The sequence below is a fragment of the Pseudophryne corroboree genome, chromosome 9 (assembly GCF_028390025.1).
Source record: "Pseudophryne corroboree isolate aPseCor3 chromosome 9, aPseCor3.hap2, whole genome shotgun sequence".
Classification (NCBI taxonomy): Eukaryota; Metazoa; Chordata; class Amphibia; order Anura; family Myobatrachidae; genus Pseudophryne; species Pseudophryne corroboree.
Genome location: NC_086452.1, coordinates 340,364,001 through 340,376,954, shown reverse-complemented (window position 1 = coordinate 340,376,954; position 12,954 = coordinate 340,364,001). Strand labels below are relative to the sequence as shown.

Genomic DNA, 12,954 nt, shown 5'->3' with positions numbered 1-12,954 from the left:
CTTGAAGCAGAGGTCTTGCTAAGCTTAGAGCATTGTAAATTGCTCTTAGCTCCAGTATATTTATGTGGAGAGAAGTCTCCAGACTTGATCACACTCCCTGGAAATTTTTTCCTTGTGTGACTGCTCCCCAGCCTTTCAGGCTGGCATCCGTGGTCACCAGGACCCAGTCCTGAATGCCGAATCTGTGGCCCTTTAGTAGATGAGCACTCTGCAGCCACCACAGAAGAGACACCCTTGTCCTTGGAGACCGGGTTATCCGCTGATGCATCTGAAGATGCGATCCGGACCATTTTTCCAGCAGATCCCACTGAAAAGTTCTTGCGTGAAATCTGCCGAATGGAATCGCTTCGTAAGAAGCCACCATTTTTCCCAGGACCCTTGTGCAATGATGCACTGACACTTTTCCTGGTTTTAGGAGGTTCCTGACTAGCTCGGATAACTCCCTGGCTTTCTCCTCCGGGAGAAACACCTTTTTCTGGACTGTGTCCAGAATCATCCCTAGGAACAGCAGACGTGTCGTCGGAGACAGCTGCGATTTTGGAATATTTAGAATCCACCCGTGCTGTCGTAGAACTACTTGAGATAGTGCTACTCCGACCTCCAACTGTTCTCTGGACCTTGCCCTTATCAGGAGATCGTCCAAGTAAGGGATAATTAAGACGCCTTTTCTTTGAAGAAGAATCATCATTTCGGCCATTACCTTGGTAAAGACCCGGGGTGCCGTGGACAATCCAAACGGCAGCGTCTGAAACTGATAGTGACAGTTTTGTACCACGAACCTGAGGTACCCTTGGTGAGAAGGGCAAATTTGGACATGAAGGTAAGCATCCTTGATGTCCAGGGACACCATATAGTCCCCTTCTTCCTGGTTCGCTATCACTGCTCTGAGTGACTCCATCTTGATTTGAACCTTTGTATGTAAGTGTTCAAATATTTCAGATTTAGAATAGGTCTCACCGAGCCGTCTGGCTTCAGTACCACAATATAGTGTGGAATAATACCCCTTTCCTTGTTGTAGGAGGGGTACTTTGATTATCACCTGCTGGGAATACAGCTTGTGAATTGTTTCCAATACTGCCTCCCTGTCGGAGGGAGACGTTGGTAAAGCAAACTTCAGGAACCTGCGAGGGGGAGACGTCTCGAATTTCTCAAACTGTACCCCTGGGATACTACTTGTAGGATCCAGGGGTCCACTTGCGAGTGAGCCCACTGCGTGCTGAAACTCTTGAGACGACCCCCCACCGCACCTGTTTGTACGGCCCCAGCTTCATGCTGAGGACTTGGCAGAAGCGGTGGAAGGCTTCTGTTCCTGGGAATGGGCTGCCTGCTGCAGTCTTCTTCCCTTACCTCTATCCCTGGGCAGATATGACTGGCCTTTTGCCCGCTTGCCCTTATGGGGACGAAAGGACTGAGGCTGAAAAGACGATGTCTTTTTCTGCTGAGATGTGACTTGGGGTAAAAAAGGTGGATTTTCCAGCTGTTGCCGTGGCCACCAGGTCCGATGGACCGACCCCAAATAACTCCTCCCCTTTATACGGCAATATTTCCATGTGCCGTTTGGAATCTGCATCACCTGACCACTGTCGTGTCCATAAACATCTTCTGGCAGATATGGACATCGCACTTACTCTTGATGCCAGAGTGCAAATATCCCTCTGTGCATCTCGCATATATAGAAATGCATCCTTTAAATGCTCTATAGTCAATAAAATACTGTCCCTGTCAAGGGTATCAATATTTCCAGTCAGGGAATCCGACCAAGCCACCCCAGCGCTGCCCATCCAGGCTGAGGCGATCGCTGGTCGCAGTATAACACCAGTATGTGTGTATATACTTTTTAGGATATTTTCCAGCCTCCTATCAGTTGGCTCCTTGAGGGCGGCCGTATCTGGAGACGGTAACGCCACTTGTTTTGATAAGCGTGTGAGCGCCTTATCCACCCTAAGGGGTGTTTCCCAACGCGCCATAACTTCTGGCGGGAAAGGGTATACCGCCAATAATTTTCTATCGGGGGAAACCCACGCATCATCACACACTTCATTTAATTTATCTGATTCAGGAAAAACCACATGTAGTTTTTTCACACTCCACATAATACCCTTTTTTGTGGTACTTGTAGTATCAGAATTATGTAACATCTCCTTCATTGCCCTTAACAAGTAACGTGTGGCCCTAAAGGAAAATACGTTTGTTTCTTCACCGTCGACACTGGAGTCAGTGTCCGTGTCTGTGTCGACCGACTGAGGTAAAAGGACGTTTTAACGCCCCGGACGGTGTTTGAGACGCCTGGACAGGTACTAATTGGTTTGCCGGCCGTCTCATGTCGTCAACTGACCTTGCAGCGTGTTGACATTATCACGTAATTCCTTAAATAAGCCATCCATTCCGGTGTCGACTCCCTAGAGAGTGACATCACCATTACAGGCAATTGCTCCGCCTCCTCACCAACATCGTCCTCATACATGTCGACACACACGTACCGACACACAGCACACACACAGGGAATGCTCTGATAGAGGACAGGACCCCACTAGCCCTTTGGGGAGACAGAGGGAGAGTTTGCCAGCACACACCAAAAACGCTATAATTATACAGGGACAACCTTTATATAAGTGTTTTTCCCTTATAGCATTTTAATATATATAGTCATATCGCCAAATAAGTGCCCCCCCTCTCTGTTTTAACCCTGTTTCTGTAGTGCAGTGCAGGGGAGAGCCTGGGAGCCTTCCCACCAGCATTTCTGTGAGGGAAAATGGCGCTGTGTGCTGAGGAGAATAGGCCCCGCCCCCTTTTCGGCGGGCTTCTTCTCCCGTTTTTCTGAGACCTGGCAGGGGTTAAATACATCCATATAGCCCCCAGGGGCTATATGTGATGTATTTTTAGCCAGAATAAGGTACTATCATTGCTGCCCAGGGCGCACCCCCCAGCGCCCTGCACCCTCAGTGACCGCTGCTATGAAGTGTGCTGACAACAATGGCGCACAGCTGCAGTGCTGTGCGCTACCTTATGAAGACTGAAAAGTCTTCTGCCGCCGGTTTCTGGACCTCTTCACTTTTCGGCATCTGCAAGGGGGTCGGCGGCGCGGCTCCGGGACGAACCCCAGGGTGAGACCTGTGTTCCGACTCCCTCTGGAGCTAATGGTGTCCAGTAGCCTAAGAAGCCAATCCATCCTGCACGCAGGTGAGTTCACTTCTCTCCCCTAAGTCCCTCGATGCAGTGAGCCTGTTGCCAGCAGGACTCACTGAAAATAAAAAAACCTAACAAAACTTTTACTCTAAGCAGCTCTTTAGGAGAGCCACCTAGATTGCACCCTTCTCGGCCGGGCACAAAAATCTAACTGAGGCTTGGAGGAGGGTCATAGGGGGAGGAGCCAGTGCACACCACCTGATCCTAAAGCTTTTACTTTTGTGCCCTGTCTCCTGCGGAGCCGCTATTCCCCATGGTCCTGACGGAGTCCCCAGCATCCACTTAGAACGTCAGAGAAACAAACGTATTTTCCAGTAGGGCCACACGTTACATGATCACGGCAATGAAGGAGGTTTTGCACATCTCTGATACTGCAAGTACCACAAAAAGGGGTATTATGTGGGGTGTGAAAAAACTACCCGTAGTTTTTCCTGAATCGGATGAATTGAATGAAGTGTGTGATGAAGCGTGGGTTACCCCCGACAAAAAACTGCTAATTTCTAAAAAATTATTGGCACTATATCCCTTCCCACCAGAGGTTAGGGCTCGTTGGGAAACACCCCCTAGGGTGGATAAGGCGCTCACACGCTTATCAAAACAAGTGGCGTTACCGTCTCCAGAAACGGCCGCCCTTAAGGAGCCAGCAGATAGGAGGCTGGAAAATATCCTTAAAAGTATATACACTCATACTGGTGTTATACTGCGACCAGCAATCGCCTCAGCCTGGATGTGCAGTGCTGGGGTGGCTTGGTCGGATTCCCTGACTGAAAATATTGATACCCTGGACAGGGACAATATATTATTGACTATAGAGCATTTAAAGGATGCATTCCTATATATGCGAGATGCACAGAGAGACATTTGCACTCTGGCATCAAGAGTAAGTGCGATGTCCATTTCTGCCAGAAGAGGATTATGGACGCGACAGTGGTCAGGGGATGCGGATTCCAAACGGCATATGGAAGTATTGCCGTATAAAGGGGAGGAGTTATTTGGGGGCGGTCTATCGGACCTGGTGGCCACGGCAACGGCTGGGAAATCCACCTTTTTACCCCAAGTTACCTCGCAGCAGAAAAAGATACCGTCTTTTCAGGCTCAGTCCTTTCGTCCCCATAAGGGCAAGCAGGCAAAAGGCCACTCATATCTGCCCCGGGGCAGAGGAAGGGGAAAAAGACTGCAACAGACAGCTTCTTCCCATGAGCAGAAGCCCTCCCCCGCTTCTGCCAAGTCCTCAGCATGACGCTGGGGCCTTACAAGCGGACTCAGGCACGGTGGGGGCCCGTCTCAAGAATTACAGCGCGCAGTGGGCTCACTCGCAAGTGGACCCCTGGATCCTGCAGGTAGTATCTCAGGGGTACAAATTGGAATTCGAGACGTCTCCCCCTCGCCGGTTCCTGAAGTCTGCTTTACCAACGTCTACCCCCGACAGGGAGGCGGTATTGGAAGCCATTCACAAGCTGTATTCCCAGCAAGTGATAATCAAGGTACCCCTCCTACAACAGGGAAAGGGGTATTACTCCACGCTGTTTGTGGTACCGAAGCCGGACGGCTCGGTGAGACCCATTTTAAATCTGAAAGCCTTGAACACTTACATAAAAAGGTTCAAGTTCAAGATGGAGTCACTCAGAGCAGTGATAGCGAACCTGGAAGAAGGGGACTACATGGTGTCTCTGGACATCAAGGATGCTTACCTCCATGTCCCAATTTGCCCTTCTCACCAAGGGTACCTCAGGTTTGTGGTACAGAACTGTCACTATCAGTTTCAGACGCTGCCGTTTGGATTGTCCACGGCACCCCGGGTCTTTACCAAGGTAATGGCCGAAATGATGATTCTTCTTCGAAGAAAAGGCGTCTTAATTATCCCTTACTTGGACGATCTCCTGATAAGGGCACGGTCCAGAGAACAGTTAGAGGTCGGAGTAGCACTATCTCAAATAGTACTACGACAGCACGGATGGATTCTAAATATTCCAAAATCGCAGCTGATTCCGACGACACGTCTGCTGTTCCTAGGGATGATTCTGGACACAGTACAGAAAAAGGTGTTTCTCCCGGAAGAGAAAGCCAGGGAGTTATCCGACCTAGTCAGGAAACTCCTAAGACCAGGCCAGGTGTCAGTGCATCAGTGCACAAGGGTCCTGGGAAAGATGGTGGCTTCTTACGAAGCGATTCCATTCGGCAGATTCCACGCAAGAACTTTTCAGTTGGATCTGCTAGACAAATGGTCCGGATCGCATCTTCAAATGCATCAGCGGATAACTCTGTCTCCAAGGACAAGGGTGTCTCTCCTGTGGTGGTTACAGAGTGCTCATCTCCTAGAGGGCCACAGATTCGCCATTCAGGATTGGGTCCTGGTGACCACGGATGCCAGCCTGAGAGGCTGGGGAGCAGTCACACAGGGAAAAACTTTCCAGGGCTTGTGGTCAAGCATGGCAACGTCACTTCACATAAATATCCTGGAACTAAGGGCCATTTACAATGCCCTAAGTCAGGCAAGGCCTCTGCTTCAGGGTCAGCCAGTATTGATCCAGTCGGACAACATCACGGCAGTCGTCCACGTAAACAGACAGGGCGGCACAAGAAGCAGGAGGGCAATGACGGAAGTGGCAAGGATTCTTCGCTGGGCGGAAAATCATGTGATAGCACTGTCAGCAGTGTTCATTCCGGGAGTGGACAACTGGGAAGCAGACTTCCTCAGCAGACACGATCTTCACCCGGGGGAGTGGGGACTTCACCCAGAAGTCTTCCACATGATTGTAAACCGTTGGGAAAAACCAAAGGTGGACATGATGGCGTCTCGCCTCAACAAAAAACTGGACAGATATTGCTCCAGGTCAAGGGACCCTCAGGCAATAGCTGTGGACGCTCTGGTAACACCGTGGGTGTACCGGTCAGTGTATGTGTTCCCTCCTCTTCCTCTCATACCAAAAGTACTGAGAATCATAAGAAGGAGAGGAGTAAAGACTATACTCGTGGCTCCGGATTGGCCAAGAAGGACTTGGTACCCGGAAATTCAAGAGATGCTCACGGAAGACCCGTGGCCTCTACCTCTAAGACAGGACCTGCTCCAGCAGGGACCATGTCTGTTCCAAGACTTACCGCGGCTGCGTTTGACGGCATGGCGGTTAAACGCCGGATCCTGAAGGAAAAAGGCATTCCGGATGAAGTCATCCCTACCCTGATCAAAGCCAGGAAGGATGTAACCGTACAACATTATCACCGTATTTGGCGTAAATATGTTGCGTGGTGCGAGGCCAGGAAGGCCCCTACGGAGGTATTTCAACTGGGTCGATTCCTGCATTTCCTGCAAACAGGACTGTCTATGGGCCTCAAATTAGGGTCCATTAAGGTTCAAATTTCGGCCCTGTCGATATTCTTCCAAAAAGAACTAGCTTCTGTTCCTGAAGTTCAGACGTTTGTCAAGGGAGTACTGCATATACAGCCTCCTTTTGTGCCTCCAGTGGCACCTTGGGATCTCAATGTAGTGTTGGGATTCCTAAAATCACATTGGTTTGAACCACTCACCACTGTGGACTTGAAATATCTCACATGGAAAGTGGTAATGCTGTTAGCCCTGGCTTCAGCCAGGCGTGTATCAGAATTGGCGGCTTTATCCTATAAAAGCCCTTACCTAATTTTTCATACGGACAGGGCAGAATTGAGGACTCGTCCTCAATTTCTCCCTAAGGTGGTTTCAGCATTTCACTTTAACCAACCTATTGTGGTGCCTGCGGCTACTAGGGACTTGGAGGATTCCAAGTTGCTGGACGTAGTCAGGGCCCTGAAAATATATGTTTCCTGGACGGCTGGAGTCAGAAAATCTGACTCGCTGTTTATCCTGTATGCACCCAACAAGCTGGGTGCTCCTGCTTCTAAGCAGACGATTGCTCGTTGGATTTGTAGTACAATTCAGCTTGCACATTCTGTGGCAGGCCTGCCACAGCCAAAATCTGTAAAAGCCCATTCCACACGGAAAGTGGGCTCATCTCGGGCGGCTGCCCGAGGGGTCTCGGCTTTACAACTTTGCCGAGCAGCTAATTGGTCAGGGGCAAACACGTTTGCTAAATTCTACAAATTTGATACCCTGGCTGAGGAGGACCTGGAGTTCTCTCATTCGGTGCTGCAGAGTCATCCGCACTCTCCCGCCCGTTTGGGAGCTTTGGTATAATCCCCATGGTCCTTTCGGAGTCCCCAGCATCCACTAGGACGTTAGAGAAAATAAGAATTTACTTACCGATAATTCTATTTCTCATAGTCCGTAGTGGATGCTGGGCGCCCATCCCAAGTGCGGATTGTCTGCATTACTTGTACATAGTTATTGTTACAAAACTCGGGTTATTGTTGTTGTGAGCCATCTTTTCAGAGGCTCCTTCTGTTATCATGCTGTTAACTGGGTTCAGATCACAGGTTGTACAGTGTGATTGGTGTGGCTGGTATGAGTCTTACCCGGGATTCAAAATCCTTCCTTATTGTGTACGCTCGTCCGGGCACAGTATCCTAACTGAGGCTTGGAGGAGGGTCATAGGGGGAGGAGCCAGTGCACACCAGCTAGTCCTAAAGCTTTTACTTTGTGCCCAGTCTCCTGCGGAGCCGCTATTCCCCATGGTCCTTTCGGAGTCCCCAGCATCCACTACGGACTATGAGAAATAGAATTATCGGTAAGTAAATTCTTATTTTTCTTTTTATGCAATCATTATGTTAAGCTAAAGACTGAATTATTTTGTAGTTAATGTTCTGCTGTAATCTTATTTCCTGACTGTGGAAGGTTTTTAGTTCTGATTATACATAAATCTGCACTTTTCATGTTTTCAGGTTTTACAGTTCAACCTGGTGACCGGTGGGTTCTCGAAACTGGGAGATACTATGAAATAACGATTGATGTGTATGACAAGTCTAGTAACAAGGTCTTTTTGGCAGATGTGAGTATTTTTTTATCTATTTATTTTTTAAATTAAGCTTAGGCCAGAGCTATAAATAGACTTTTAGTGCCCCAAGTAAGAGGGCACTGTTGTTGGGGGAAGGCCTAGCCCTTTCCAGTCTCTAGACTGCCCTCTTACTTTGTGCAACTCTCCTACCTATTGTTGTAGCTTTGACTACCTGGTGCTACTACTAATGAATTTAGCAATGATGCTGCTTGGTTAATTCCTACAGTATATTGTTGGAACAGAGATGGTTATTATTCATTTAATTGAAAGCTAAGCAATGAGAGAACACTCTAGGCAAGGCCGAATTAAGGCAGGTGGGGGCCCAGGGCATCCGAGGTTGTGGGGACCCCCACTATTGCAGAGAGACAGCACACCGGAGTACAGGAGCATGTGTTGGCGGCAAGGGGGAGTGGCCTCCAGCGCATTGCAGAGCCAGAGATCCACACTCCCGTTTTCGGCATGCTGGAGGGCTTGTCCAGCACTGCCGGAGCTGCTGAATATCCCGCAGCCTCTCGTTGAGCCAGGAGAGTCTGTGGATGAATTCTCCGCTGCTTTCCATCCAATGCAACATAGCGGTGTCAGACTTAGAGTGTACTCCCCAACCCCTCTTAACCTGTAGGACACTGCAGCCGACTTGTGGGACATCGGGACAGCTGGGAGGTTATGTAATGTGTGTGAGCCCGGGTTCGGCCCTCCCTTTTTCCGGCATGACTCTAGGCCACCAACCACAGTGATATTAAATTGATGGGTAGGGGTCAGGATCCCAGCGGGCAGCATAATGACGCTGGGATCCCTGCCGGCAGGGGGGCGAGCGCATTGAAGCCACTTTCCGTCTCGCTGCGCTCGCCACAGGTTCTATTCCCACTCTGAGTGTCATGGACACCCACGAGTAGGAATAGACCTGGGCCCCCTGTATGCTGACTGCTAGGATCCCGACCGCTGGTCACCTGACTACAACCCAAATTGATAGCTCCACATTTAATAATTAAGCCTCCTGCACCAACCCAAAGAGCCTGACCATAGACCTTCCCTCCCCAACGCAAAATGTTATTAATGGCATTAACATTTAACAAACAGGCCATTTGCACCCCCCCCCCCCCCCCCCCCCCTCCTCCCCAAACTGCACAACATTAAATTAACATCTTAGGCCTCCTTCCATGACTCATTCTGACCTTCAATTAAGTGTATACGTTTAATAAAAAAGCTTATCCCCCAACTAGACCCAGCATTAAAAGCAATATCATTTAAAAAAAAAAAGACATACATTTTCTCACATGTGCACACACCAACCCTGAGATTATTTTTATTACTTTGCCATTTATTAAATTGGCCTATTGTCCCCTATCCAGTCCCAATATTAAGTTAATAACATTTACATTTCCCCCAATAAGTGTTAACCTTCATATATTATTTCAACATTTAATAGACCTTGTATTGCGTGAATAGCCCCCAACCCAGCAATACATTAATACCCACACCATCCACAACATAATATTAATGCCCTCGCAAGAACCCATATGACATTACTACTGCCTACCTGTTCCCGTAAAACAAACTGACCTGATCTCCATTTGGGTTGGTGGATTTATTCAGTGGACTTCCAACACCAGTTCACTATGGCCACTGAAATGTGAGGGGAGGAGAAAGGAAAGAGGAATGTAAAAAGGAGTAAATAGAGTAACGGACTGCTAGTCCAAAGCACATAGAACAAGGTGGCTAGTCCCGGGGTGGGGGCTGGCCACCAGATCATCGCAGTACCAGTAATGGATAAGAGAGTGCTAAAAGTTTTATATAGACAGTCACTGTGAAGATATGAGTTAGCAACGGTTTTCGACTCTTATTGCCAGGGCACTTTGTGACAGAGTTGCCCTGAACTACTACTCACTCATTTGAGCCGGTGTTTCCCACTCAACTTTCTGCCCTGTACAGTAGCACATTCGTAGCCACTTTAATCCCACTTGTGATCTCTGGATCAGTACGAAATACCGCTGGACGGGATCCCGGCGGTCGAAATACCGACACCGGAATCCCGACCAGCACAGTCCCGACAGGGGTGGCGAGCGGAACGCAGCCCCTTGCGGGCACACTAATTTATTCTCCCTCTATGGGTGTCATGGACACCCATGGAGGGAGACTGTCGGGATTGTGCCGGTCGGGATTCCGGTGTCGGTATTTCGACCGCCGGGATTCCGTCTGGCGGGATGTTGACCGCATCCCGTGACCTCAGCTGCCTGGTGTATGTCTATTTGTCAGATATGGCTCTGTAAGACTCCTCCACAAATAGGTCATCTTATGAGACCAGTTTTGACAACTTTAACTTTTATGGGTTGCCTTACTATATACACTATATTTAGGAATTCTGATATCGGTATATCAGCATAAGTGAGGTAGTAGTGTATCATAGGTAAAATTTAAAATTTTATGTTTTTTGCTGAGTAATTCTAATTTATTTTAGAATATACGCATTGAAGCGAAAATGCCTAAGGAATACTTTGAGGTGCTGGAAACCTCACTGAATGGGTCATACCATCGGGTGAAGGCCTTGAAGAGTGGTCAGACCATTATTGATGCAGCTCTGACATGTATGGTAGATGAGGTATGTAGTTTGTTTTTTTTTTCCTGCTTTTTTTATTAATAATTTTCTTTATTTTGTCCTGTGTAGAACATGTGACATATGAACCTTTATCATTGCTTTCTGTTTTTATTATATTAATAAGGCATACTTTGTTCCCATACAGTGTGCTGTAAAACTAGTATGTCATCTTTTTAGATTCTAATTTGTCCGCAGGGCATTAGACGGAGAGCTGTCATCTCTGATGTACTAAATAAGGCGCAATTTCGTTTGACGCACAGAATTAGGACTTGTATCTTACAAAATCATATTGTAGATCAGTGTGTCCCAACTCCAGCCCTCTGAGATGCCTTAGAGTGCATTTTTCCAAATCTCCTAGTTGGTGCACTGGTGTAGTCATTACTGGCTGACACATTGTAAAAGTTCCACAAGTGGAGCTAATTTATTTCGCTTACCGATTGTCAGCCGTATGTGTTGTGCCTCACGTCACAACTGGGTGTTATTTACATGTGCCCACCCATTTATGCTGTCAGTCACACACGTCGTTCACACAGCACAATATGCCAATATACTTGCAGCTATATCAGCCATCAGCTGTGCGGCGGGGCCAACGCGATATGTTTGTGAATAACATTTACAGACATATCGGGGGTACACACCTGCCAACTGGCTCACGTTATATCTGCCAATGGTGAACCCAGCATTACTGAGGAGATCTGTGCACTGTAAAGGGTCAGAAGTCGAGAAACAATTGTAGGTGGAGAACAGAGATCCAAAATTAGGATGGTTTTCCTTTTTTAAATTTGTGTATTTAAATTTATGTTGAGTATGCTATTTATAATTGGTTTATATTCAGTAAAATGCCGCTAAGAAAAATAAAAACTGAATTTGCAGTTCTTTGGAATCATGGGTAACTTTTTCACAGGTATTACTGCTCCTTGTGCTTCTATGGCTTAGTTGATTGTCAATGGCTCCTGGTATGATATTTTGCCAATATGAAATGGGTAAAAAAGGTTGCCCCTTGTCTGCTCGTGTGATAGAACCACTTGCAGCATTGATTAGATGTTTGGAATCTCTCTTTGAAGTGTAGTTTGGAGACAAGTAATGTAAAATTTCTCTTTCTCTGGACAATGCCCTTTTGTCCCTCTCCCACCCCAAACCTGTTATTTCTTCATTACATTACTTGATACGTACAGATGTGTCCTTCCTCATTTCTCTTACGTCCTAGAGGATGCTGGGGTCCATATTAGTACCGTGGGGTACAGACGGTTTCACCAGGAGCCATTGGCACTTTAAGAGTTTAATAGTGTGGGCTGGCTCCTCTCCTACCAGACTCAGTTTAGAAAATGTGCCCGGAGGAGCCGGTCACAGCTAGGGGAGCTCTCCTGAGCTTCTTTAGAAAAGTTTATTTTAGAGTTTGTTTTTTTACAGGGCGGCTGCTGGCAACAGCCTCCCTGCATCGAGGGACTGAGGGGGGGGAGCAGTGTCCGCCCTGCGGGGTCTTGAGCCACTGCCTCCGCTGACTGGACATTGAGCTCCAGGGGGGATGGATTGCTCCCCGCCGAATGGAAACGCTCACCCCGGCAGCCAGCCGCCACCCCCTCAATGTGCTGAAGTTGGCGAGTTAGTCACTGCCCCCCCTTACAAGCGGGGGGACAGTGTGAAGAGGGCGGCTTAAGGGTGGGAGCACGGTATTAACCGCGCTCCCGGACAGCTCAGCGGTACAGCGGTGTGGCGCTGTGAGGGGCGCCCTGAGCTAGCAAGGTACCCTACACTGACCATTTCCAGCCTGTCGAGGTCCGCGGATCTCAGCCAGCACAGAATTCTTCAGGCCAGTCTAATCTTGAAGAGCGGGAAGACAGCGCCATTGAAGGGGCGGAGCTTCTCCTCAGAGCGGACCCAGCAGCGTCCAGCACCATTTTCCCTGCCTGCAATCACTACTAGTGGATGTCCAGGTCCCTCCAATGCGACTCCAGCTATCTGTACGGTACCAGGGGGTTGTAGAAGGGGGGGGAGGCTGTATTATAGGCTGTGTCACCTATTAAGGGACACAGTCAGCGCGGGTTGGGGTTTTCCCTATACCTCTAATAGTGCTGCATGTGGGTTGGCTCCAATCTCTGTGTCTCTCTGCCATTATTGGGGGGAAACTCTGTCTTGTGAATAACCTGTGTGTTTGTGGGGTGTTTGGTGTGTGTGACAACATGTCTAGGGACACTGTTTCATATGCTGCAGAGGATTTGTTTTCCCAGGAAGACTGCATACCATGTAATC

At 48.3% G+C, this 12,954-nt stretch overlaps 1 protein-coding gene across 1 annotated transcript in view; it reads left to right on the top strand.

The window, feature by feature from the left end:
* The window catches only part of NUP210 (nucleoporin 210), a 390,084-nt gene that overhangs the window by 121,461 nt on the left and 255,669 nt on the right, over nt 1–12,954 (top strand). Inside the window, exons 9-10 of the mRNA XM_063940607.1 lie at nt 7,999–8,105; nt 10,567–10,707. Coding sequence (XP_063796677.1) covers nt 7,999–8,105; nt 10,567–10,707 — 248 coding nt within the window. The remainder of the gene's footprint in view (nt 1–7,998; nt 8,106–10,566; nt 10,708–12,954) is intronic.